Raw genomic sequence first — 26,594 nt, 5'->3', positions numbered from 1 at the left:
CAGAAAGAGCTGCAGCAGCAGCAGCGATGCAGCCAACTTGAACGTACATGCGTGTTTTTCTGCAGCAGATCAGCAACAGCAGCTGTGACGCACACACCAGCCATCCAGTGTGTCTGCCGCGTTAGACTTTGATCCTCTGTAAACACACTTTTTGGGTCATACTTTCCTTCATCTTCCTCTTCCTCTTCCTCTGACTGATGTTCCTCTTCCTCAGCATCGTGTCCACTGCTCAACTCTTTTCCTCTTCTCACTTATTGTTTCTTTTCTATCTTTTCTGTCATTTTATCTCTACTTTCCTCAGCTCCCTCAGTTCTCCTTCCTCCTTTTTGGTGTCTTCATCCTCTTGTCCCTTGTGTATTAGTCTGTTTTGTTCTGTTTTCTAGCTCTGTCTCCCTCCTCTCTCTTTGTCCTTTTGCCTCTAACAGCTCATTTCCATTTCGCTCCTATTTTTTCACTGTCTTCATTGTGTGGAACTGAATTTACAATCAGTAGAAAAGTCTCTGTATAAACTTGATAAATGACTCATTGTCCTTTCCTCCACCTCAGAGCCAACAGAAGCGAAGGACAGTCTTGATGACAGCCTCCATATCCCTTTATGCATTGTGACAGTGCTTGGTGCACCAGGGACAGGTTCAAAGGTCACGGATGACCCTGAACCACTGGGGTATCCTGAGACATTGGAGGACTGGAAACAAACCTATGACAGAGGAGACACAGAGATGGAAAGAAAGATGGAGAGAGTGTCCACTGAGGATGAAGGAGGATGTTTGTGGGCAGGTTGTACTGTATAGATAAAGTTGTTTGAGTCCCACGGCCTACAATGACCTGTGACCTTTCTTTGGACATCGAGTGAACCACCTATACTACCTAAAAACTGTCAAACAAAGACAAACACAAACTCCTCAGATTTCCAACACAAATGTCAGCCTAGTCCAGACAAGATCCGTCTAAAAGAAAAAAAAAGAAAAGACTGTAAATAACATTTTTTATACATTTTGTATCTTTTTCATTGGAGATGAAGAAGAAATCTCTTGTGATGTTTTCTTTTTTTTAAAGATTGTGTCCATGTGAGGTTGTGAGTGAGGTTGGTGTGAATGCAGTCTTGTCTGTTGCTGAGGGAGACATTTCCCCTACAAAGAAAAAAACAGCAAACCCTAAAACTTCTCCCTGAAAACAGTTTTCCTCAAAAACTTTTCCTCAAACCCATCAACCGTGTGTATAGCATCAGGGGCCCGGCAATAGTATCTGATGAGATTATCGAAACTGCGAGATGTGGTTGAAGCGAAGATATCAAAGTAGCGAGAAGTGATTGTAAATAGAGGAAGGGATTATAATAAGAGAAGAGATTTGATGGATTAAGATGATTGTGCAGAAGAAGATGGCCAACGTTAAGCTAAAACACCACATGAAGGTTCAGAGTTGGTGGTTCGACTAGTAGGGGTCAGTCACAAGTGTCAAAGTATCAGCTCTTTAGGGAGATTGTGCTGTTTTGTGATCCACTGTATATGAATGTGACCTTGTCATCTGTCTGTGTATCTTTGTGCCTGGTGCTGTCTGAACCAGACCAAATCAGTCGACTGATATTACCAGAGCATATCTTTAGTCTTCTGGGGACCTGGCGGGTGAAGGTAGATGTCTGGCTGCCTCTCTGTACGAGGCTGTATCATGTAACAACCATTTAAAGCCCCTCAAGGTATTTTGCACTTTGATGCATCGCGACTCAACCTGCCTCAAGAGACGCCACAGGAGCAGCCGAATCTCTCCGGCAGCATCCAGGAGACTCGTTTATAGAAGCTTCTCATGCAGAAGTTCTGTGCAAATTCAAGCCAAAGGGACAGCTGCTTAAAATCAGTACAAAACATTGATGTTCTCCAGTTTTCTGTGATGAAATTGACTTGTGCAGGGTGTGAACGCTATAGATGTAATTCACAGGTTTGTTTTGCTCATGATTTATTTTATTTATTTTTTAATAATTGTGCCATGGAAACATGGAGGAGAGCAGATCAGAGGGAAGACGTTATGAGTCACATCGGATATTTGTTTGGGGACCTGAAAGCAGACCTGCAGTACATATCCAGCATCGCATCTACCTGAATTCATCAGCTCATGTCACATGAATCCCTTGCCAGACTTTTTTTTACTTGCTTGGCTGAACACAGCTGCTGGGAAGCTACTTCATAATATCCTCTAAACATGAGAAATTTCTGAGAAAAGAGGCCCGATCTCTAAATCTGTAGAGTCCTGACTTTGCGTAATTACAGTAAAACATCCAGCATTAGCTGTCATCAATGAAGAGGTCCTCACCAGAGCACGTTAACACAAATTTGCTGTCATTGTTAAGATTGCTGTACAAAAATGAGTTCTCAGATCTGCCTTAGCTTCTGCAGCACTGCACCAGTTTGCAGAGTGGAGGAGATGTCAGCGGTGTCAGAGCTAAAAGCCTCTAAGTGGCTTTAAGATGCAGGTCTTTCCGTCAGCAGCTGCTCCTTTCTCACAGCTGTTAGAGCAAGCAGCGAGCTCATGTCTTAACGTAACAACACACAGGCATTTATAAGCAAAGGAGACGGGCAGGTGGGCCTCACCCAGCCTTGAGAGGGATTAAGGGATTGTGAATAACTTAAATGTTTTTTTTTTGTAATGCAGCGAGATATAAAAACTGAAGGAAAAATGAGTTTTCTGCTGTGCAAAAATGAGGAGAGCATTGTGACAGTCATAAAATACTTGTAATAACACCAGAACAGCAGGAGAGGAAGTGATTATATAACAATGGAACAAAATGGAGCATAAAGAAGAATAAATCATGAGATACAAAATCAGAGTTTAGAAAGAAAACAAATTAGGTCAGAAGCTTTGACTGTGTGCAAAATGCAACATGCGGGGAGGAAGGCGTGGACGTTACTCATCACAGGAAAAAAAGTATACAGAGAAATGGATGGAGATGCAGTCAGTGGACATGAACACACACATCTCACACACCTCGAGTGCATATCCCCTGACCGCTGCTCTGCCATGCCCACGTCCCTGGGATGTAACAAGCGAACCCATTTGTGACAGTAGCACTGGCAAAAAGTCCTGCTGGACAACGCTGCCCACTAATCTTTTAAAGGAGCAGTCTACCTAAAAAAAATCCGACATTGATTCCCTCTTAACTTTTGTTTCCATTTAGTTTTTCTCACAGATCTGTTCTTCTTCAACCGAATATACCTTTAACTTGTACAGACATGAGATTTATTTATCTGTTGATAATTTATTGACATTGTATTGATTATTTATGTTGCCATTTTGTACGAAAGGCTGTTAAAGAAGTATTTGTAAATTTTTTTATTTTTTTTGTTCAAATGTTCCTTTTGTTTAAATGTAATGTCTCTTATGATCTTGAGTCTCTCCCTGCAACAGATTCACAGATGGAGGACGAGAAAAGAGGAGAATGTGAAGATAAAAATGTCTATTTACACCGAGAATTACAAGCTGATGCAGATAAAAGATCCTGAGCAGGACACTGAGCTTTTAAACATTTAAACGTTGGCTTTAACTTTAACCGGCAAAATATAAGGTTATGAAATTGGTTGTCTTTATCCAGCCACAGGTGTACAAGTCTGGAATAATTTGATTTGGTCCGTTGGTCCTGTCCAGACTGAATGTTAACGTATGTAAACATATCTATGCTAAAAGTTGAATACTGGGTGTTATAGTGCAGTTATATCCCAAATCAAACCTTTTTTCTCCCTGTCCACTTTCATACATCCAAGGCTGAAGCTTCACAAGCACAAAAATCATATTGTCAATCAGTAATTGAACTGCTTTTACACAGGACAGAGCTTCAGGTTAATCTGGTTTGGACCAACAGGAGCCGCACAAGTGAGAGGAGACAAAAACACTGAGCTGGGACGAAAACGTGACGTTCTCAGAAAAAAGAAGCAGGGGCGAAGTGACAGAAGGAAAGAAACAGAGTGATGAGGGAGAGAGAGAGAGGAGGAGGAGGAGGGAGGGGAGATTGTCTTTGTTAGCTTGTGTGTTCATTATGGGATGCCTTCTATCCCGCCGTTGGCAAGGGGACGGTGGCATGGAAACAGCTGTTCCCCTGTTACCGCTTAAACAAGAGAAATGTTGGACAATAAAAAAAAAAAGACTTATTCCTACAAGACTCGTGTGCGTTTATATTTATTCTTTATGTGTGTGTGTTTATTCAATCTGAAAACCAGGAGCCCACTACAGTTGTGGGGTTGTGGGGTACTGTTTTGGGGTTTGAGCTTTCGGTTGTGATGGTTAGGGTTAGAGAATGTTATATAGCAATGACAGGTCCCCACAAATATAGGTGTACACAGATATGTGTGTGTGTGTTTGCTGTTTCATATTCATGAGAGCCGCAGACATTTTCAGGTGCAAAAACCTGAGCAGAGAAAACATCCTGACAGAGCGACACATTTTTCTGGAAGGCTCTCCCTCTGACTTGTTTTGACTCAAAGTTCCTGTCACATTCAGAGCGTTCAGAGATGTTCAGCTGCCACTTTGATTCCCAGCAAAAAATGTCAGCTCCCGACAGGAGCAACCCAGCTGAGACAGAATATCAATCAGCCCTGGAATAAACCTGAAAACAGGCTCAAACTGAACCTGGTCGAAGGCCCAGGACACATTCAGATTGGTAAAATTCAAAAGAAATGTGTGCTTTAAAACATTTTGGAAATATTCTTGGCGCTTTGTAGTTAGATGAGAGCATCAGTAGTACTCCCATGTCTCTGGGTTAAATATGGAGCTGGAGCTAAGAGGCATAAAGACTGAAAGCAGGTGGGAACAGCCCGACTGTCCAAGGTTCAAAGATCAGATTTATTTGTCTCTACAATACTGAGCATCTCAGCTACATGGAGGCAAAATACTGTAGTCCACAGATCAGGGAGCAGGACTCACTGTTCACATAAAAACATGAAGAGAGCTGTGAAGAGCAGCTTCAGACTAAAAAAGTGCTGATGCAACATGTGTCTGTCATAAAAGGCAGTGGACACCTACAGTGCTGGTGCATTTTTGTGCACATATGTCCCCCTTTTTTGGTGTTGGAGGGAGGGGGCGGCAGGGGGGGAGGCAGCATTTTGAGGGAGAGAGAAGCTGCTGGATTCTTCTCTGCTGCTCTCACTGTTCTTTGCAGGGACTCAGCAGCTGGACGGCTCCTGCACCAGATGGTGATGCCGGGTGTCAGGAAGCTTTCGAAAGTTCCTCTGAAGAAAGTTTTCGTGATGGATGGATGAGGGGGGGCTGTACTTTTTTTCCAGTAAAGGCGTTGCTGTGTTTTCTTGGTGACAGCTGTGGTGTTGATGGACCAGTTCAGGTCATCAGTGACGTGCAGCCTCAGGGACCTCGCAGTGCTGACTTTTTGATGGTCACAGGGGTGTGCACACTGTGACCTCTCCTGAATTCAACAAAAGTACGTCTACCAACACCTCTAAAGCTCAGACGCGTAGTTACAGCCCATAACTCACCCTGAAACCACAAACCGTGGTTGTCAGTAGGTGTCTTTGAGCTTTGGGGAGAAATAAGTTGGCATCTTCTACTTATGCCCAGTTTTTATGCTAAGCTAGGCTAACCACCTTTTAGCTCTTGTTACTTAGTGCCCAGATGTGAGTGGTATTGATCTGCCTGGGTGAGGTGTCTCCACAGCCTGTGTGCTCGCTGACGCAGCAGATGCGTTTTGTGTTCTGATGGTTCACTGTCGTCTAACACGTCACGCCCACATGTGTTTAACTGGTCTGAGATCAGGTGACTCTGAAGGTCACAGAATGACTTCTAAGATTTTTTGTACTCCTTTACTGTCCTCTGGTATCTTGTATGAAAGAATGTGTCTGAAACACACACACACACACAAACAGCCCCTGTCCAAATAGTTTTTTGTACTTTGGCCTGGGGCTGTTTTTCCTGGTTTGGTCAAAGCCCTTTAGTTCCTGTCAAACATCTTAATTCTAAAGCACACAATAATATTTTAGAGATTTTAATTTTATTTTTTGCTATTTTTTGTGTCAGCAGATTGGGGAACGGCCGTGACAATGGTTTTCTGAGTTGGTTGTGAAACAGCTTGGCAGCCTGCACCGAGCCGAGCTCCATCCATCACCTCTGGGTTGAACTGTAACACTGACAGGGACCAAACTCACTAACGCTGCTGTGACTGATCAGGAGCACACGACTGCAGCCAGGTGCCCAAATAGTGTAAAAAGCCTTCACATACGGCTGTATTATTCGTGTCCCCATACTTGTGGCCATGTAGCGTCTGATTCTCCACCCATTTATTCAGGTGTTTTCTTTGATTTGTCTGTAATTTGCTCAAACTTTGTACCAAAAGCAGATTTATTTACAAAGCAGAAACAGTTGAAGCGTGTACATACTCATGTTAACATGCAGTGCAAAAGAAGCTTCGCCTCCACCCTCTGTTAAAAGACTGTCCATTTACAAACGTCACTTCATCTCTACATCTGTGGTGATTAGATCTCAGTTCAGTCTTAAAATAATGTTCTCCTTAAAAAAAAGGCCGTGACCTTCAGAGAAACTTCTTAAACATCAGTGAACAGTGAAACCACAAAGATAAATGAGATAAAACAAAACACTGAGATTTTGATCTGAACCCTTCACACAGTTAATTCCTACAAGATGTGCAAAGTTATTCATTACAAGTACTTAGTCCTTCATAGCATTCCCATGATCTTTTCTAAAACTAAGACATTTGTTGGTTCGTTTTTCTGGTTGTCAGCAGGATTAGATAAGCAGTGCTGAACTGCTTTGCACCAAACTTGATGGAGCGACGGGGCATGAGCCCGGGAAGAAGCCATTTCATTTGGGTTAAAGAGGCAGATCCAGGATATTTATTTAATCAGTTTCCCTAAGACTGCGACATATTTTTATCTATTTCACAGGGAATAACGTATGGATTTGATGTAAAAAAATAAAATAAAAGATTGGATATATTCATGGTGCTGACATCTTGAGTTTGTACAGTACAGATATTTTAAAATCCGGATCTGGTGGAAGAAAATGTTTGGCCTTGGTGGAAGTAAACGCTGAATGAAGTGTTTAGTGCTTGAATAATCTTGACTCTCTCTAAGGCCATCTGGGAGACGGCTCAATTAGACAGAACAAATGGTCGTCACCCTGGCGAGGCAGTAGTAGTGGCTCTGGTGACCATATGGAATAAAGTAACTGTCATTTATTGTAGTTTTGAAAAGAGCTAGTTCTACTTGGAGTAGTGTGGAGCCTGTGTAGGAGTCATTTTCTCTCTCTGTGTAAAATCAGCTCATTTAAAGCAACTCAGGAACAAGTTCACTTCTGCATTCAAGTACAAAAACAGTGTATAAAAATAGTAACAGTTCCAGGACATATAGACAAAAGAATACACAAGTGAAACGAGCACTAATAAAAAGACAACTATGAAATCAGTTCATCCTGTCGGATCGGGCATTTTCTCCTCTTCGTCGCTGCTGCTGGAGGAAGACGGCGGCAGGTCCTCGCCCATCCTCTTTAACTTTGCTTTATAGTACGCCTTCTTCATCCTGAAGGCCTTCTCCTTCTGCCGGGCCGCTCTCCTCTTCTCCCTCACCAGCTCCTGCTCCCACGCCAGCACCTTCATCCTGTTCTCCCACTCCAGGATCTTCATCTGCTGCTGCTGCTCCAGAGCCTGCGTCCTCTGCTGCTGCTCCAGACTCGACAGGTCTATGGCGTCGTGCTGAACCGAGCGGCGGCCGGCGTCCTCTGCCTCGCTGCCTGACGGGTGGAGACGCTGGCTGATGAGCCTGGAGGAGCCTGCGAGGTCAGAGTTCACAAAGGTCAGTGAGGGGAACTTTGTACTCCTGTGTGCTGGTCCAGAATATATTATTAAAACTGTTTGTTGCATATTTTTGTATCATAATCCAAATTATAGAATTAAATAAGACCCTGAACACACCAGGTCAGAAACTACAAATCCACTGAGGTGACCCTTTAAAGCTCTTGATTTAAGACACACTGACAGGTGAACTAAATACTTATGTTTTTATGAATGGGTGTAAATCACAAAATCAATATGAAATACCGATGTGGTGACAAATTAAATGAAAATCCAACTTAAATCATGTGCTTCAAAGCTCCTTGGCTTTTTCCGTACGACAACAACTCAAAACCAAATTAATCCAAATCAAACATGCAACATCTCCCCAGTACTGAGCCCCTACCTGCCCCCAGGTACCTGTTCTCCGCCTCGATAAAAAATCAATACCTGACACCTTATTTAGGCTCATCAGTGACCTCTCACGAGCTGCCTGGATGTTTTACCTCTCACTGTTCAGGTTTTTCTTTTAATTTGCCACCGATGCTGAATAAAAAATACTGTTGAGTGTGTGCATGAGTTTCTTAATTAACCAAACTATCTTGATCAGGTGAACAGGTCTGGACTGACATCAACATTCTGCAACAGGAAGTTCAGTGTGCATGTGTTTCTAGGCAACAAACACTGGAGCAGCTTTGTCTGAGGGTACCTGCTGCTGTGAAGTAGGCAGAAGGAAATGTCACATCCTGTAGCTCTGCATTGTGGGAGGTGGAGTTTGTAGTGGGGCTGTGGTGCAGCTCTGACCAGTCGTTGCCTGTGATTCTGTCCGAGGCGTCTCGCTGGACGCAGATGGTGACCTGCTCCTTACTGTCCTCCGTCTGAGAGGAAGGGAACAAAGTGGCTTCAGCGATCGTTTCCTGCCGGTGGAACATTTGCCATTTCTAACATTAACGCTGCGTTATGAATCTATGAGCTGCTCCAGGTTTATGATGATGCTTTAAATATTTACCTGACTGATGCTGCCGTTCATCTGACCAGCAGCATTTATCATCATCAGATTGCCTGCTAAAAAGACACAGAGGGAGGGGCTGCAGGTGAATGTATTTAAGGAGAGTGAACAGAGAGCACCTCCCTCTGGTGAACCCAGGTAAAACATCACCTTCACAGATTCACGCACGCATCCAAGGCACCTCACAGCATCATGGCTGCACATGGAGAAGTCCAGTCAAACAATGAAAAAGTCCACAATTTACTGTCAGCACAGTAGTTTCAGGCTGAGCTGTGCACGTACAATTTAGAATAATTAGAAATCGGTCACTTTTCATTTACAGTGCTTTTACACTGATGCTTCTATCCACAAGCACTTTGAAGAACACTTTGGCACCAAATTCAAGGATTATTTCCTCCTTTTCCAGGCTCGTTTGACTGAACGTGCTTTGGTGCAGCAGAAGGATGAAGGGAGAGGACAGACACTCTTTAGTTCCTGGCTGCAGGTCTGCTCCCCTCTTAGGCAGAACTGCTGTAAATCCCTGGAAAAAAAGTTTTAGTAAATAACACATCAAACCAAATGGCATCTTTTTTACTATTAAACTGTTTTACGTGAAACTGCAGGTTTCGACCTCAGCTCTGACTATTGTCTTTTTAAAGGTCTAACAGCACAGCATGTAAAGAGTAAGTTATGATACAGGATTACTATGGATCACAACTCCTGGAACTGTACACATACAACACTACACTACAGGGAGTATTTATTATTGTCATGCAGAAATCTCACATATGCACACACATGGCCAGACACGGAAAAGGTGTGGCTGAGGACCTGGGACAGATGTTTCAAACAGCTGTTGGAGCCAGATCACCACCTCCACAACCCTCAAATACACCAGTCGAGCAAACAACGACAATCAAATCGGTGGTGTCTCCCACTCGGTATTACTGGGGGTGCTTTCTCAGCTGTGCTCTAGTTTCAGTGTCCGGGATGAGCTACCTTGCACTAGCTTGCGGACCGCTGCTTTGTGGCCAGCTCCCCCTGCGTGGCTGGTGAGGGCAGCCTCGCCCATGGTCTGGAGTTTGATAGATTTACAACAGGCCCTGCATCTGGCGAAGTGAATGTCCTGGGTATCCTTGAGCAGCCAGTCCTTGTAAATGTCCTTCGAGAGCCAGGAGTCTTGGAATTTACATTTTCCAGGCATAGTTAGCTGTGAAGTTAGCTGCGCCGCTACCTAACGGACAGCCACTTACCCCCTCCCGGTGCGTTCACGCTCACCCGGAAGATCCAAATACAGTTTGTACCACTGGGCTTTTCTATGGAAATTACTTTCTATATCCTCATATAAAGTTAGGAAATATTGATAAAGCGTCGGTGCATGTACTAAAGCTACTTCAGTGGACGTGCATTATTTATATAAAATACTATAAACGAAGGATAATAGAGAAAATGTAGAAAAACCACAATAGTATCTGCTAATATAGTAAAGAAAACAAATTATATGTGTTTGTCATAAAAAGTGTCAACGAAAGTTAAAGAAAGGAACCAATAAACAGAGGAACCAGGCTATTTATACGTGTTAAAATCAGTGTCTATAACAAGAATGGTAAACAAATTCATTTTTTCCAGAAAACATTAAAGGCACCACAACTCAACGGCAGTGGGTCATGTGTGTCGTTCCCTCCAATAGCAACGCGACTAACCTTTTTTCTAACCAATCAGCGGAGAGAAAGCCACTGGTGCAGCCCCATTGGTTAAAACGGGGCACGGAAGACAGAGTAGAAACACATGGGTGGTAGGTTTCTGGTCGTGGGTCAGAAATAAAGATGTTTTCATGGAGATTTGAAACATATTTCTGTAGAGTTTGAGACATTATGTGAGTGAAGTACGTGGCGGTGTCGATGCTGAGCTCGAAAATTCACTTTTCTTTACGGGCTGTCACCAAATAACTGGAGAAGCTAACTGCTAACTGAAAGGCTAACGGTGTCTGTGCCCATCACAGACTGTATCAACAGTACTCTCAGTCTAACTTTATGTTTTTCAGGCCCCATGAATAATGTGTCCTCGATAAGACGGTGGAGTCATTAGGAGATGGAGACAGCGGCCCTGGTAGCTCCTGTCACGGCTCTGGAGTTTCTTCAGGATGCTTTTCTCCTGACAGGTGAGCAGCAGTGTTTCAAAACAACACACAACTGATTCTCCTACTGATGTGGGCTTCCCTGCTCAAATATTAGACTTTATTAGATGTTATTATTACTGTTTTGGCTGTTTATATATAAATATGGTTCTGCTGCTGTTATATTTGTTTATTTGACTCTGGATCCAAAGGCTTTATAAAGGATTGTATGAGACACATTTAACTTCATTTTTATTACCATTTCTTTGCAGGCGAGGGTCCAGTCTTGACCGTGTACAGTCTTCAGCCTCACCCTAAAGCCACTGCTTCACTGAGTGTCCTCCAACACTACAGAATCCATGGACTAAGACCCAGAAGTCAGGCCGCGGTCCCAGCAGGGAAGAACAGACATGGTTAGCCCAGCAGATGTTGCATCCAGCAAAGTTACTTCTTTTATCTTTAGTATTATTTATTTTTAATTCACAGGCAGATTTGAGTGAAGTAAGAGAGAAAGACAAGTCCTGGGAGAAGGAAATGGTTGTTACAGTTTGGTGATCTGCAGGAATTTTGAAACAAATGAATCAAGGGCGGCTTCTCCTTTCTCTCTGCTTACCTTGATTTTAAATACTTAAGATATGTTTGCAGGTGTTCACATGAATCTCAGGTGATAGGAATATTTTAGCTAGAATACTTTAGCTGTAATGGCTGGTCGAGACACTGATGAATTGTCTTTATTCGCTCTCATTCACAAAGTCCCTTCTCGTCTGTCAATCCCCAGGACCGAGCTCCACCGCAGAGCCCAGCTTTTATGACCTAGCAGTGTTTGGAGGCAAGGCCGTGAGGCTGGTAAGGCTCCATGTGGATGTCCAGGATGGGGACCGTCTGCATTTGGAGATCTTGGGTCCCCTCATGGAGTTACGAGACTGGGCCCTGGATGTCCGCTGGCTCTCTGGAGACAATCGGTCACTTCTCTGTGTGGCTGTAGCCCACAATAGTGCTCTTCTCCTGGATGTCAATACAGGAACTGCCCTGGTTCAGCGCTCCTGTCTGGAGGGGTGTCTGCTCTACTCTGCCCTCCTTCTAGTCCATGAATCTTGGGCCGATGCTGTCTTAGTAGGAGGAACTGTTTTTAACCAGCTGGTTCTCTGGAAGCCTGGAGGAGGAGGAGGGAGTGGCTCTGAATGTAAAGCTCCAGTTGAGAGACGTCTGCTGGGACACAGTGGGGTCATCTTCAGCATCTCATACCTCCAGGAGAAAGGATGGCTGGCTTCAGCCTCTGATGACCGCAGTGTGCGGGTGTGGGGTGTTGGTGCTTTAGGGGGCCCTGGAGGGAAATGTGGGGACTTGAACCCGGCTTGTTTAAGGGTCCTCTATGGACACCAGGCTAGGGTGTTCTCAGTGTGTCTCTCCCCTGGAAAAGTGTTCAGTGCTGGGGAAGATGGGGCTTGTTTAGTCTGGGACTGGGCTGGAGGTGGGAAGGTGGTTCGGACGCTGAAGGGACACCGAGCAGGGGGGGTACGTGCTCTAGCAGTCAGTGAGGGAACAGCAGATGAAGAGAGATGGGTGGCTACAGGGGGAGCAGATGGAGGGGTGAGGTTGTGGAGATTGAAGGAGAGTGAGGACAGGAAGGAGAAGACGGAGGAAGCAGTGACAGAGAAGCTAACTGACCTGAACTTCCCTGCTCACAGCGTCCCTAAAGTGGTTTGTGGAGCAGGAGAGGAGGATGAACATGCAGGATGGAGCGAGAGTAAGTTTGTGGTCTGCACTGACCAAGGAGTAGTCTATCAATACAGCCATGGGCAGTGGGAGATCGTGTGGCAGGGGACTCCTGATTTTCAGTCCTACTGCGTGATGAAAACAGTTTCCATCAAAGTGAAAGACTCAACAGCCAAAGTTCATTTATGTGCCGTGGGAAACCTCAGCGGGTCCATTCAGGTCTTTCCCATTTCTCATCCTCAATCTGGGATCCTTCTCACAGCTGGAACAGGGAAGATCCATAGTCTTATTTGTCAAGAGGGACAAGAGGGCATGTGTTTGCTGGCATCAGGTGCTGAAGGACATGTCTATCGCTGGAGTATAGAGGTAAAATTAAATGAAAATGATTCCTTAACGTTCAGTGTAAATCCTCTTCCTCCTTTCCTCCTCCCCCCTTGCGCCAAACGCTGGCTGCTGGCTGCAGTGTGCCTTCGCTCCAGGTCACAGGAGCTGCTGTGGGTTTGTGGGGACAGGAGGGGGTCCCTGCTTTTGTTTCAGGAAGCTGGAAAACAGGTGCAAAAGAAGGGGGATGATGCACAGGTGGATGACGGTTTGCTGACGGGCATGAAACCTAGTGAAGATGAGAGAAATGGAAGTGATGGAGATGGAGGTAATATCATGGAGCAGAGAGAGAATAAAGAAGTGCATGAGCTAAAGCTGCAGCCGCTGAGCTGCCTGTTCGGGGTGCACGGAAAACAGGGAGTAACTTCAGTGTTTGAATACCAAGGCCTGCTGTACAGCACCGGCAGGGACGGCTGTGTCAGAGTTTTTAGAGTGCAACCAACACCCCCAGAAAGGCTTGAAGAAAACAGAGGAAAAAGTGCTGGAAAGACTGTAGAGAACAAAGAACGGTTTCAGCTGGAGGTGCTGCGAGTGCAGCGCGCCTGCAAAGGTATGGAGTGGCTGGAGAGAGTTTTGGTTCTTGAACCTGAAATTCCAGAGGAAGAGGAGGTCAGAGGGGAACGTGAGAACCACTCTGAGACAAAGCAGAGCTTCACAGGAGAAGAAGTAAAGGCAAGAGAAGCCAGGTTTGTCATTGCTGGCTTCCACGCTGTGCATTTTGTGGTTTGGGACCCGGTGAGGCAGGAGAGGCTGTTAGCGGTGCCTTGTGGTGGGGGGCATCGCTCTTGGATTCTCTGGCCATCCAGCAAAGGGGTTTGGCCTGGATATGGAGCTCTGGTCTTCATCAAGCACAGCGCTGTCCTGGCTTCACAACCCCCTGGAGAGGAACCGAGCTGGGCTGGGAGGGCAGGAAGGGCTGGAGGATGGGGCCTGAGAGAGGGCATCCATGGGAGGGGGATAGGGTGTGTATGCAGGCTGGGGAGGATAGAGGGGACTGGGAACGACATTCAAACAACCGGAAATATGACAGACACAGACAGAAGGGAGGTGGAGAGAGAGGGAGGGCACTGGGAGGTGGTGGTGACAGGAGGAGAGGACACCAGCTTAACCATCCTGGCGGTACAACCCAGCTCCGGCAGCATCAGAGTCCTCTCAGTGATCACTGACCACATCTCAAGCGTGCGGACTTTGACGGCGGTGACGCATCCAGAGGGAGGGAGCGGTAACCAATCACAGTCTCTCTCTGCCTTGCTTGTCTCCGCCGGCGGCCGGGCTCAAATGCAGAGTTACCGGCTGTTGATCGGCTGGGACAAGCAGAGGCTGGCTCCCTCCTGCCAGGTGATCCAGGTGGCCAGCCACCGATTGGACGAACAGTGGGAGAGGAGGCGGAACCGACACAAGACGGTGAAAATGGACCCAGAAACAAGGCAAGTTCAGAAACTGATGTACATAAAGACTCTGTGTCGTCCCATCAGCTGGGTTCAGTTTCTGCTTATATGTCAAGAGAATTACATCAGTAAAGAAATGACTTTTCCTTCATGATTACCTAAACTCCTTTTCCTTCTTTCCCTTCTGTCTTTGCTCTCTTCCTTCCTTCACTCTTGTGTCCATCTTCTTCAGGAAAAATATACATTCTCAAAAATGCCTAGACTGCAAATAACAGAATTTATCCCTGACTCATCCATGTGTTTCCAGGTACATGTCCGTAGTGGTGGTGGATGAGAGGACAGACTGTCTTCTCCTGGCTCTGGCCTGCAGCGACGGAGCTGTCAGGTTGGTCTCCATCACTGCAACTTGAAAAGTTTTCCACACATTTAACATCTGTTCTCAACATCAGGAGAGAAGATCGAAATGTTACAATATAAAAACACAATGTCCTCCTCTCTTCAAAAACTGAAACTACAGCAATGAGGCAAAGTTGAAAGGTGTTGTTAGTTGCAAGCATAGAGTATGTGTCAGTGTAATGAAGTTGGTACAGATCTTAAAACAGGAATGATGGGTTGTCATGTCTCTCCCTTGAGATGCCGTTTCATCATCTCTGATAGTTCACAGCATGCCGTCCACCCTCTCTCCTTCCCTGCGTCTTCTAACCTCCATCACTGTCTTCTCCAGATTGTTCTCAGTCAGAGAAGTCGAACGTCAGATCGATTTGCTGTGGGAGACGTTTTACCACCAGCGCTGTGTGCTCAGCGTCGCCACCTGCAGCCTGGAGGATGGAGAAGGCAACAGGTGAGTCTATGTCTGTTCAGTGGGTGAGTCTTTCCACCTTTCTTACAACTTACTGGTAGTTTTACGTTGAAAAAACAATCTGGACCAAACCACTCATACATGTTACACACTATTTTAAAAGAGAGCAGTGACTGGCAGAGGAAATATAGGAATACAGTGTTAAAAGCTCATTATATTTAGGTTCACTTTCAGTCCCCAGCATGATAATCCCATGAAAATATGAAGACTGCATGTCTGATATATTCATATAAAGTAAAGTTATATTAATTCCTCTCTGTCAGGTATAAACTGCTGTTCAGTGCAGCAACAGATGGGAAAATTGCAGTGTGGGATTTGACTGGCGCTTCCACTTCAACCGATACTTCAAGCAATGCTCCAACTCCACCAATCCCCTGCCTCGACATTCCCGCCCACCAGAGTGGTATCAACTCATTGGCTGTTTGGGCGGAGAAACTGGGACAACAAGAGGGTGGTTGCCTGGTAACTGTTGCTAGTGGAGGGGATGATGGACAGCTGACGGTGTCCACAATTAAGGTGCTCTACCCGAAAGACGGGCAGACTGGGGGCAGCAGAGGGTTTTCTCAGACATCTGAGCTGCTAATTTCTTCACAAACCAAATTCCAACCCCCAAACCGGCTTCAGCTCCAACTCCAAGCCCACTCCCACATCCCGCTGGCCCACGCTGCCCCTCTGACCGCCCTGAAGCTCCTGACCCCGGGCCTCGTGGTCTCTACCTCTTCAGATCAGAGGGTTTGCCTATGGAGGGTCTGCAGTACCGGTGTCGGCCACAGAAGGACGCTGTGCTCCCATGTTGCCGACGCTGCAGGACTCGCAGTGTGGGAGGGGCAGATGATGGACAGGGAGGAAGGAGGTGAAAAGAGGAATACAGGATTTGAGTCCGAGGAGGAGATTGTAATGTTGAGAGGAAAAGGGAGTCGGACAGGATTAGAAACAGAGGGTAAGACCACCGAGGCAGATGGGAGGTTCTGTAAAGGAACAGATGACGAGACAGAGGGTGGAGAACCTGTTGGAGCAGTGAATGAGACAGGTGACCCAGTTTGTAAGACTGGTGATGAGACAGGCAGTGAGACAGCAAATCAAACAGAGACTGAGAGCATGGGTAAGAGTGAGGCCGGATGGGTGCTGGTCTGTGGCCAGGGCTTCCAGCTGCTCCGAGTCAGAAACACAGAGATGGACGAAGAGATGCGGACAGAGAAAGAGAAAGGAAAAGTGAATCACAGAGTTAAAGTGACTTTTCAAGAAGTCAACATGAATGAAATAAGAAAAAAGAACTGCTCCAACCAATCACTCTCTGAATGAACACTTTTTGTGACATTATTTATAAATTATTTGTAAAATCACAAGATGAAAATAAGAAGTGATATTAAATTAATTTTACTTGGGAAACTTTTAAAGTCCACTTTTTATTAAAGGTTTTTATTCTCCAGCTTTCTCAATAGATGAGAGATTCTGCATTCAAAATACAGGTCCTTCATACAGGTTTGATAATGTTCATCATCAAATCTGTATGAAGAGATATTAAACTGTGTCTCTCTCTGACTTGCCTGTTATTAATATCTGCCAGACTGAAAATAAGGATCTAAGATGTGGGCAGCTATTCTGTGTCAAATGAGGCTGCATTTCTGCTGGTAATAACACACAGAAAGCATTTGGTGCTCATCAAGGAAAAATAAAATTCATGGCTATTCCAAGAGAAGAACATTAAAACCATCTCTGATGTGTTTGGGCCATCTGTGGCCTCCTTCAGGGAATAGCACCACACTGCACAAAGATGGCTGAAATGACTGGAGTTATTTTTAATTAAGTATGTTACATCTCTGCCAGCCAGGAATTAAAGCCATTTTACTTGAAGAGGGGCTCCATGGGACTCCATTTTCAATAAGAACAGGGCTGAACCAAAGACCGCTGTTAGCACATCTCTCCATGCACCAAAATCCACAAAGACTTTGTGAGATTCATGGTTTAAATAAATAGTTTAACAGAACCCCCCTCCTCCTGACACCTGCTCCTGATTTCCTCATGAGCAAGAGATTTAGTCATTTTGTTGTAGTGAAGAGGTGAAAATGTGACTCATTTCACAATCACAATATCTGATAAAATAATCGGAAAATATATATATATATTTTTTGTGTATCACCCAGAACAAATAGATGTAGAACTACTGATGGTTATACTGTACACAAGAAAATGCATTATATACAAATCATAACAAAGGGTCCCTGAGTAGATCTGACTAGTCCTGTACAGCAGTGGCTCCCAACCTCGGGGAGAGAGAGGGAGGATTTTATTTTGATTTTTGATGCATCTTTATACTGCTGAAATTATTCAAATAAAACGATCTGCTGGGCTTTAAGGCAGAAAGAACTGACATAATCATTTGTGTTTGGTCGTCTTCTCCTGTTTTTGTGAGGACCTGTTTCAGATGTTCTCCTGGAAGTATGTCTGGTTCTCACTGTTTCAAAGGCAGTCTGAGGATTTAGACCTGGTTCTAGGCTTAGAGCTATTATTAAATTTAGATTAAGGTCAGGCTAAGGGCTGGTGTTAGTATTGGTGGCAAGGAAATACATCAGTGAGGGTCCTCACATGTGTAGAAGTGCAAAAGTATGTGTTAGTGTGTTTATTTCTATTGCAGCAACTATTTGCATTAATGGTGTTACACACTGTAGAAAATGTGATTGTGATTGTACAGCTTTGGGTTTTCAGCCACAGGGTAATGAAACAGTATTTATTTGGGGATTGTTCAAGAGTTATTAAAGAGCGTGGGCATGGAGTGTGTGTTCGGTCGGAGGTGAGGGTTTGTACAAACGTGCCCACTCACACTGTGATTATATTGTGTGCATGTGGTCTGAAATGCTAATTTAGCAGTGTAGAAGCGGAACGTGTTGTGATATGAAATGCTAATACTGCCTAAGTGGTAGGTTGATATGGGACCGTCTGCACAATTATTTGCATATTTGGTGTGTGTGTGTGTGTGTGTGTGTGTGTGTGTGTGTGTGTGTGTGTGTGTGTGTGTGTGTGTGTGTGTGTCTGCCCGGTATGCTAATGTGGCTGTGACAGATGAAGTGTGAGACCGCCAGCAGCATGTTCACCTGTGTCATGCTAAATGCCATACACCGGCTCAGAGTGAAATGTAGTTGTTGGATGAGGTGTATCTTTAGATGTGTGATGGTCTAAATGCTTATGTTACTGACCCCAGCTTAAATGAGATGTGTGTATGCCTGCCTGCACTCTAATAATATTAATGTCTGTGTGTGTGTGTGGAGGTCTACGTGGGGGTCAGAGCCCATGAAGGGGCCAACTGCAGGTATCCATGAATATTTTAATATTTTAGCCTCGTCTCACGTTGCCTTTTGTTGAGCACCCATCTCACCACCTGTCACTCACGAGAGAGAAAGAAGGAGAAAGAGAGAGGAAGAAGGAAAGCTAATGTCATCCTGCAAATGAACAGTGAAGGGGACGAGGGGAGGAGAAAAGATAGACAGATAAAAGGAGGGACCCAAGGAAGGAGGGGATGAAAGCTCCTGCCACTCAAAAACAGAGAGAAAGGCAGAGAAGGATGAAAACAATTAGTGCACTTCTCATCTTTGTTCCAAGGGAGGGAAAGGAAAGGAGAAAGAGGGAGAGAACACAGGAGCCAGAGTATCTGTGTAACCACTATCACTTACAAGGGGAAGACAGGGTGAGAGAAAAGGGAGGAGGGAGAGTGAAAGCACCTGACAAAGTAAAGCTGAGGTTGGCGAGGAGGGAGAAAAGGGGGGAGACAGAAATGCTGATATTAGATGGGTCACAGAATAGAAAGAGGGAGGAGAGAGAGGTGAAGAAGTGACGAAATTAGAGGAGAGACACGGACTGATGAGCGAGGGAGTTGGGACACAGAGTGGAGGATGCTTTCCAAAACCAGGATGTATGTCTGTTACAAATGTAGTTTAAGAGGAGACTGCGTTCTCTAACCAGATTTGATCATCACATTCTGACATGTGGAGAGAGAGGAAGTGACTTATGGAAGCCAGCTTGAGAAATCATCAGCGTCTGTGTGTGTGCTGGTTGGGAAACTTTCCCTGCATCTTCCTGACAACCCCTGTGTGTGTGTGTGTGTGTGTGTGTGTGTGTGTGTCTTTGGGGGATGTTTTCCTTGACCCAGGAGAACAAGGAACAAGACTGAGTGCTCTTCTCAAAGTGCAGGAGTGACATTTTCCACTCATCAAAAAGGTATATACACACTTTCACTCAGCTTTCCATCACTGCCATTCACTGTGTTTATTTCCTGTCTTTCACCACAGCAACTCTGACATGCTCGCTCTGTATAACCTTGGTACTATTACTATTTTCCTCTTTCTTTCTTTATCACCTTATTCGGTTCGGAGCAGTAGCCCGTCTCCATTTACCATTTCAAGCTCTCACTCAGAACAAACTCTTGAATTTGACAATGAAGTAGTTTTATGCTAAGATACTCAAGGGCGTCATGGGCTTACAGATGCTAAAACATTTGCTCTATTGGTGCTTTGTAGCACAAAATCACTTTCACTGTCTGAATCTGGCACAAGAATTTTAACACCTATAGTCTATATAACAGCTTTGAATGTATGAATCTATTGCTGGTTAGTTAGCTGTTTGCTAACAGTTTTACTTTTTTTGTGGTCCCAGCCTTAATCGTTACCTCTGCTTTCTGCTTTATTTCTTTGTGAACAGTATATCTTAAAAGGTTAGCCGAGTTCAACAATATTTGGTGGACATGGTTATGGTTTTAGCAGAATTGTTAGCATTGGTGCCAATTAGCCCTAAATATAACATATTGTCCACCTGAAGCTGATGCAGATGTCATCAGTCATAAACCAGTGTTTGACAAATTAAAAATTTGACCTGATGGTAGCACTGGATGAAAAGGTGAAGGATTACCAAAGTTATTACAATTCAGCCTGAGGGGAACATGAAACCAAATTTCATGGGAAATCCATCCAAAAGTTGTGGAGGCATTTCACTCAGGATCAAATGAACCTATAGGCGTTCTCCTCTGGAGGTCCGTGAACATCTGAAACCAGTCTGAACCAAAGTGGACTAACATTGTCATCCCTAGAACCTCAACATTAACGTGGCTGACAATAAAAGAGGAAGAAAAAAGGCACCAACCAAAACACAAATTGCCATTTAAAAACGACGTATACATTTGTATCGAAATGTGTGTGAACTGTCCCTGCAGTTTACTGTGTACATGATGAAAAAGGCACACTCTAAACCTGTTTCCTATGAGCCTTGAAACCATACCTGTTTTGAAAAAAAACATACTGATTTCTGCTCTCAGGTGTCCGCATCGGTGATGTCACGAGAACGGTTGCCTCTCATTGGTTCATCTGGGAGTAAAACAAAAGGTGATCTACCCATGACTCTCTCACCTTTCCATTTCCACAAGCTTTTTGCTGAAGGATTAGTAACAACATATGTTGAAGATACTTCATTATCAATAAACGGGCATCAATTTACAATAATAATTTCAAAATGAAATGTTTTTTTTGTTTGTTTTTGTTTTTGAAGAGTTCTGAAAGTAGAAGTTTCATTCTTAGGATCAAACTGAAACTTTTGATATTACAAGAAGGAGTCATTCAAATCCAATATTTTCAAATCCAACATATCCAATTCTTTAACAAAGATTAGATTAATTAATTCGATTAATTAAGTGAAAATAGGAAGTACTGATTGTACTTGTTGTACAGCAGGATACACCTCATGATGATCTCGTTTATAATGATGATTTCATGATGATATTCTGATTATTCACTTTTTTCTTAATACTGCATGTGGAAGTAGACAGTATTCAGAAAGCCAATATCACTAACCCACATTAAATTAAAATTAAAAAAAAAATACAATAACTGTATAGTGAATTTTGAGTTGACACCCCCTTTCACAATAATGGTCCTGCCAGAAAAGCCTTATTAAAGCCTTATATATAAGTAAAAAACTTACTGAAGTTATGTGTATTTGATAAAATAGATGTTAAGTCCTGATATTTTCAAATGCTGATGCAGCTGTAAGATATGTCTTTGAAACAGAGACGATCATCCAGTCCCCACTAGCTGCAATATATTGGTCCAGTGGATTCTAGTGTATAATATACAGCATTAATCAAATCTGTCTAAGTTTTAAGTATACAGCAACTTCACACTGAAAGTACTACATGAGGGCTAAAATTGCTCTGGCTTTGAGTATGACACCAATATCCCACAATGCAATGCAATGAAATGGAAATGGAGGAGCAGGTCAAAGCTGATAAAACATAAATACTCTAAATTTACTTTTATGAAGTGGTGCTTGTGTGCAACTTAAATACAGACATGCAGATACAGGCATTAATACCCTGATAAAAAAAAATATACTTTTAAAAATACATTTTTAAATGTTTATTTTTAAGAAGTATAATAAAGTCTATCTTAGCATAAGTGCATGTTGGAGTGAATTTGCTATAAATATACTGTCGAAGTATTACATTACTTAAACTTTTAACTTTTTAAACATGAAATTAATGCACTTTGAAAAGTCAATGTCTATGTAATTAAAAATATATTTAATAGATAAATGACAAATGCACTACATTGCAAACTGAGTTGTGTTATCAATATGCTTTAGAAAAATTTACTCTGAATACACTTTAATTGCATTTCTGACTCTTTTACTAATCATGTGCTTTGGAGACACATCACAAAATGCACTGTTAGTGTGCTTCAGCACAAGAATAAATGTACTTGTCCTTATTTTTCACTTGGACAGGCCTTTCAATCCAGGCTTTTATAAAGATTTCAGTGAAGAGTTGAACTTTCAGATGAAAGATGCATGTTGTGGTTTTCAGCTGAGAATCATTAAAAACACTTCTGTTGTGTTTAGCCTGTCAATCAGTTTAAGTTCAATAACAGGCTTTAAACCTGTTTTGAATGTTGATAGTGGGGCAGCCCGTGTGTTAACATTTGAATGACATATCGTGATTTTGAAAGTGAACACGCGGAAAGAAAGGAGTAGAAGAAGAAATGGAATACTCCATTTCAAGGCCAACATCAAAAGAGTAATTCCATTCCACGCGTGTTGTGACGTCATCAGTTCTCTGATGTATCAAAGGCAGCAGCTCTTCAGGCAAACATCATTTCAAACACACAACACTGTGAGCAAGAACCCTTCAGTTCATAGCGCAGGAAGATCACTGACATCTGTTCAGAGACAAAGTCCTAAAAGATTCGTTTTCCCAAGATCACTTCAGATTTCTACGACCTGAGAAAATGGCAACTTCTAACTACATGTACCAAAACAGGAGGAGCACAAGAAAGGTCACACGAAGAAATCAAGCCCACTGGATGGAGGTCCAAGAGCTTCATCACGAAATTCGGAAGCTAAATGACCTGTTGGGCAAGGAGAGGTCCAACTATTTAATGGAACAAACTTGGAGACTCCAACTCAGCCAAGAGTTGGATGAAACCAAGCAGCAGTTGGCCAAGCAGAAAGCCCTGAAAGAAATGTATATCAACAGGGGAAAAGAGACCAAAAGAGACCTGGAGAGGCTGGAGAAGTACACCGATCCAGAGACCCTCTGCACCACGAAGATTGCCACTCAGATCAGAAACACCATAAAGAGGAAGAAGAAGAAACTCCTCCAAAAAGACTATGAGGAGCTGCAGGTGGCACACATCATCAGCGAGGAGAAGTTAGCTGAGCTCCAGGAGGAGAGAGAGAAAAACAAGGCTCTCCAAGAAGAACTGGAGAGACTGAGGGCTTCATACCAACAGGACACCCAGAGGTATGAAGCTGATGTCCAGGCAGTCAGACAGCAGGCAGACAGCCTTCAGCGTGAGCTTGAGAAGGAACAAAAAGCTCATGCTGACACGATGACAGAGGACCTGCTCCTGGAGCAAGAGCTGAGGGTTGAGCAGGACGCCCTCCGTCAAAAGTTGGAGGAGATCAGCCTCACGCAACAAAACGCCGTCGAGCAGGAAATGATTCTGCGGAGAGAGGTGGAGGAGCTGAAAACTCAGCTCAATGTCCAGCTCTCTCTCAACCTCCAGCTCTCCACAGAGCTGAAGGCTGAGAGAGAGAACAAGCACCCTCTCCAAGAGAACATCACCAGCCCTGAGAGCGAGGAGAACCAGGAGGAGAACCAGGAGGAGAACCAGGAGGAGAACCAGGAGGAGGAGCCTGAGGAGAAACAAGAGAACGTGCCATACATGCAGGAAGAGTCCTACCCTGATCCCGAATCCATGGAGACTGATGGCGTGATCCACCCCGAGAAGAGACGGAAGGCTTCAGTCTGGAAGAAAACCCGTCACTTCCTGGGGCTGAGGAAACCACAGAGGTGGAAGAAGCCCAAGGAGCCCACAATCAACAGCGCCATCTGAGTTTCCCTGACTCTCCCTCCCTCACCCACTGAAAGCAGCAGACCTTTTTCACAGCAGACATAAAAATCCAGCAAGAAAAGCAGAGGTGTTCACCAGATGTTCACCTCTGCTTTTCCTGCTGTGACAGCCAAAATGTCTCCTGTTAAAAAGATCTAATGTAAAGGCATGACAGAAAAAAAAAAAAGAAATTCATGTCATGTCAGATGTGCTTCAGGGGTGAATGGAGGGATTTAAAAAAAATAAACATTCAAACATTTTTTAAATTTAACATTTATGTACTTAGCAGTTTGTAATTGTACAGTCAGGTCTTTAAAGAATCCATTGTCAAATGTAGGATATTGTCTAAAGAGTCAGACATGGAAATACAGGTGTTCTTACTTTATATGTTTTATCCTCCACTTTGCTTCATCAGGTTAAATGAGTATGATTTCTTTTGATAGCTTAGCTTCTTTGTTAATGTGAAACAAACTGTAAACTGAGCACTGAATAGAAATACATCTGAATAAAATGATTGAAAACTGAGAAAAATCAATGTGATGTTTAATCACTAGATAAAATAGATGGATTAGTCATGATTATTGTTGGTAACTTAGAAACAGGCTGGAATAGAAGGATTATTGTAACCCACGGGACTCACATGTGAACGTAGGGTTGTTCAGTGTGATCAGATCACAATTAATGGTTACTGTAAAAACAAGTAACTAGAGGGAAATTATTTGTTAAGTGTGTAAAAGAAAAACAAATTAATGACATGACAAAACTTAAATGAGGGGTTGGAATACAATTAAAACACTTGATTATTGTCCCATCCACAACATTCATATTGAGTTCTAGTCAATGAAACTAAACATTATAAACAATCCAAACAATAATTGTTGAGATATTTCACAAAAAACACACAGTCAGAGAATTAGATAGGTTAGAATTCATCCTCTGAGGATCATGAATGTCTGTGTAATGACCTTAATTTACAATATAGACCAAAACTAGCAGTAATTAAATGACTGAAGTTTGACTAAACCTAAAATGTATATGTGTTGTTGCAGCTTTAGCTGGTTGGAGCTAACCTGCTAAATCTGGTAGCAGTTGCTCAGCTTGTTTGCTGAAGTGACAGTATGAGATGAAAAGTGATATTATGACTAATCTGAAGTGTCATGAATTTATAGTGTCAAACTGACATTATGAAAGCTCGCTGAACTTTCCAATCCGAGCAGACAAATGAGGCTTATTCTGAACAGTAAATATGTTTTTGTTTGTCCAATAATACACACAATATGTGTATTATTGGAACAATCGCTGCATAAACATAATATGTCAATAAGACTCTCGATGCATTTTGTGTAAATTGAAAAAAAACAAAAAAACAAACAATGCTACAAGAAATGCATTATAATTCATTTGAACAAATAAGATCACAGTCATTCAAACAGCGACATGTGCAAAAACATATCATTTACTATACAATGGAGACACAGCATTGATGTAATATCACATTATTTCTACAATAAAATCATCCACTTATAGAATTTCAAGAGGTTTTTTCATCTGCTAATTGACACAGTTGCTTTAAAATGATAAGAAACGTAACCCTTAGTCTAAGATTTACTGATTTCACTAAGCAGCACAAAAAAGTTGTTTTCTAAGTTAAAATTATCTTATGAAACTGATGTGATACTTTCTCGATCACTGTAGCTCACTTCCAGGGAGGTTAGAGATTAATTGAAGTTACTGTTAATTTAAGTTCAAATGGACAGATGTTTGTCGATGGGGTTTTAAGTCAGAGGACTTAACCATTTTTAACAAACTACTGCCTTATTATTTTTTCCTCCTATTTCCCCCAGCCAAGCCACCACACTCTTCCTTGGCTTCCCAGCGTTCCCAACAGGCCAATCCCCAGAAACGCAGCCGGCAGCAGCCATCCTCCTCCTCCTCCTCCTCCTCCTCCTCTCATCCTCATCCAGGGCCCTCTTCTGTCCTCCTCTTGGATACCACCATGGCGCCTTGGGGAGGCTTGGCTCTCTCCGAATCCTCCTTTACCTCAATCCCGCCACCACCTCCTCCACGACCCCCTCCGCCTCCGCCGCCACCGCCACCCCCTCCTGCTCCTCAGCCCACACCATCCACCCCCTATCGTGGGAGAGAGAACAGAAATGAAGACGCTTCGAGTTCAAGTTTTAACTCTGAGGTTGCATCTCCACCTCTGGCAGTGCTCCAGGACAACACAGGTACCACTGGAACAGGGGCCAGTAAACGTGTAACCAAACCTGAACTCTCATGTTTTCCACAAAGTGTTCATGTACTGTATGTTTTACGTTTACGTATTTTGATTATGTATTATTATTATTATTATTATTATTAAAGTAACATTCATACTGCCTCAAAGAAAAAGTTGAATCCAACTGTAGACTGCCCACAGGTAACTGAGAGTTCATTACAACATAATTAATTAAAAATGCTTAATTTAAAATGAATTTAACTTAAGTGAATGAAAACATAGCAACAATTTGGAAACAGGGCCATTTTTCACCCTCCCTTTGATGTACTACTATTAGCTTTAAAGGGAGTGTTTTCAGGGATGCATGAAAATAATCCACACCCATCAAAAGACACAGTTTTCAGTTTTATTCAATATGATATACACACTGTACCAAATAATCCATGACATGCAGTTGAATAAAAGGCTCTGTCACCTTGTCCAACAGGATAACATGAGCTACTCTTCAGCTAGCATTAAAAAAGTTTGCTATTCCTACGTAGCCACCATTAGCATTAACAGCTGTTTTCTTACCAGTCTTGCCAAGAGCTTCAGCCATTGTTGTTTACAGTACAACAGATTTGCAGTGTGTTGTTTACAGTACAACAGATCATACAGTAATACACCATCTGGGCAGCGTTACCTGGTGAGGGCAGGCCGGGCGCTGCAGTGACCGACCATCGGGAAGAAGTGTCAAGGCGGTCCGGTCCTGGGCGGAGCTAGCTGGTTAGCATGCTAAC

At 43.4% G+C, this 26,594-nt stretch overlaps 3 protein-coding genes across 7 annotated transcripts in view; 2 read left to right on the top strand and 1 right to left on the bottom strand.

The window, feature by feature from the left end:
- The window catches only part of celsr3 (cadherin, EGF LAG seven-pass G-type receptor 3), a 110,605-nt gene extending 106,469 nt beyond the window's left edge, over positions 1-4,136 (top strand). For all 3 annotated transcript variants that reach the window (XM_071475234.1, XM_071475235.1, XM_071475233.1), the window contains one exon: positions 547-4,136. In XM_071475234.1, coding sequence (XP_071331335.1) covers positions 547-574 — 28 coding nt within the window. In that variant the 3' untranslated portion in view covers positions 575-4,136. The remainder of the gene's footprint in view (positions 1-546) is intronic.
- Positions 4,137-6,312: 2,176 nt separating this feature from the next.
- Positions 6,313-10,031, bottom strand: LOC139620071 (uncharacterized). Of its 2 annotated transcripts, none has more exons than XM_071475231.1 (4): positions 9,765-10,031; positions 8,787-8,842; positions 8,487-8,694; positions 6,313-7,776 (listed from the first exon to the last, which is right to left on the bottom strand). In XM_071475231.1, exons 1-4 carry the CDS (start codon positions 9,967-9,969, stop codon positions 7,415-7,417), a joined length of 831 nt encoding a protein of 276 aa, XP_071331332.1. In that variant the 5' UTR covers positions 9,970-10,031; the 3' UTR covers positions 6,313-7,414. The 2 variants fall into 2 exon arrangements, with proteins under 2 accessions (XP_071331332.1, XP_071331333.1); XM_071475232.1 differs by having other exon boundaries at positions 8,487-8,655.
- A 375-nt stretch (positions 10,032-10,406) lies between these two features.
- wdr6 (WD repeat domain 6) lies at positions 10,407-17,288 on the top strand. Of its 2 annotated transcripts, XM_071475229.1 has the most exons (7): positions 10,407-10,560; positions 10,810-10,926; positions 11,154-11,294; positions 11,660-14,405; positions 14,674-14,751; positions 15,091-15,207; positions 15,489-17,288. In XM_071475229.1, exons 2-7 carry the CDS (start codon positions 10,857-10,859, stop codon positions 16,525-16,527), a joined length of 4,191 nt encoding a protein of 1,396 aa, XP_071331330.1. In that variant the 5' UTR covers positions 10,407-10,560; positions 10,810-10,856; the 3' UTR covers positions 16,528-17,288. The 2 variants fall into 2 exon arrangements, with proteins under 2 accessions (XP_071331330.1, XP_071331331.1); XM_071475230.1 differs by lacking the exon at positions 10,407-10,560 and having other exon boundaries at positions 10,657-10,926.
- Positions 17,289-26,594: the final 9,306 nt, after the last annotated feature.

Source organism: Trachinotus anak, unplaced genomic scaffold (assembly GCF_046630095.1).
Source record: "Trachinotus anak isolate AG129_WGS33_773 ecotype Australia unplaced genomic scaffold, CSIRO_AGI_Tana_v1 ptg000004l, whole genome shotgun sequence".
Lineage (NCBI taxonomy): Eukaryota > Metazoa > Chordata > Actinopteri > Carangiformes > Carangidae > Trachinotus > Trachinotus anak.
This window is presented reverse-complemented; position numbering and strand designations above follow the sequence as displayed.

Coding starts and splice junctions, on each gene's coding strand:
- LOC139620071 (XM_071475231.1), bottom strand. CDS start 9,969: ATGCCTGGAAAATGTAAATTCCAAGACTCCTGGCTCTCGAAGGACATT. Junction 8,695..8,786: donor TGAACGGCAGCATCAGTCAG/GTAAATATTTAA, acceptor TTCCACCGGCAG/GAAACGATCGCTGAAGCCAC. Junction 7,777..8,486: donor TGCCTACTTCACAGCAGCAG/GTACCCTCAGAC, acceptor CTGACCTCGCAG/GCTCCTCCAGGCTCATCAGC.
- wdr6 (XM_071475229.1), top strand. CDS start 10,857: ATGGAGACAGCGGCCCTGGTAGCTCCTGTCACGGCTCTGGAGTTTCTT. Junction 10,927..11,153: donor GGATGCTTTTCTCCTGACAG/GTGAGCAGCAGT, acceptor ATTTCTTTGCAG/GCGAGGGTCCAGTCTTGACC. Junction 14,406..14,673: donor AAAATGGACCCAGAAACAAG/GCAAGTTCAGAA, acceptor ATGTGTTTCCAG/GTACATGTCCGTAGTGGTGG.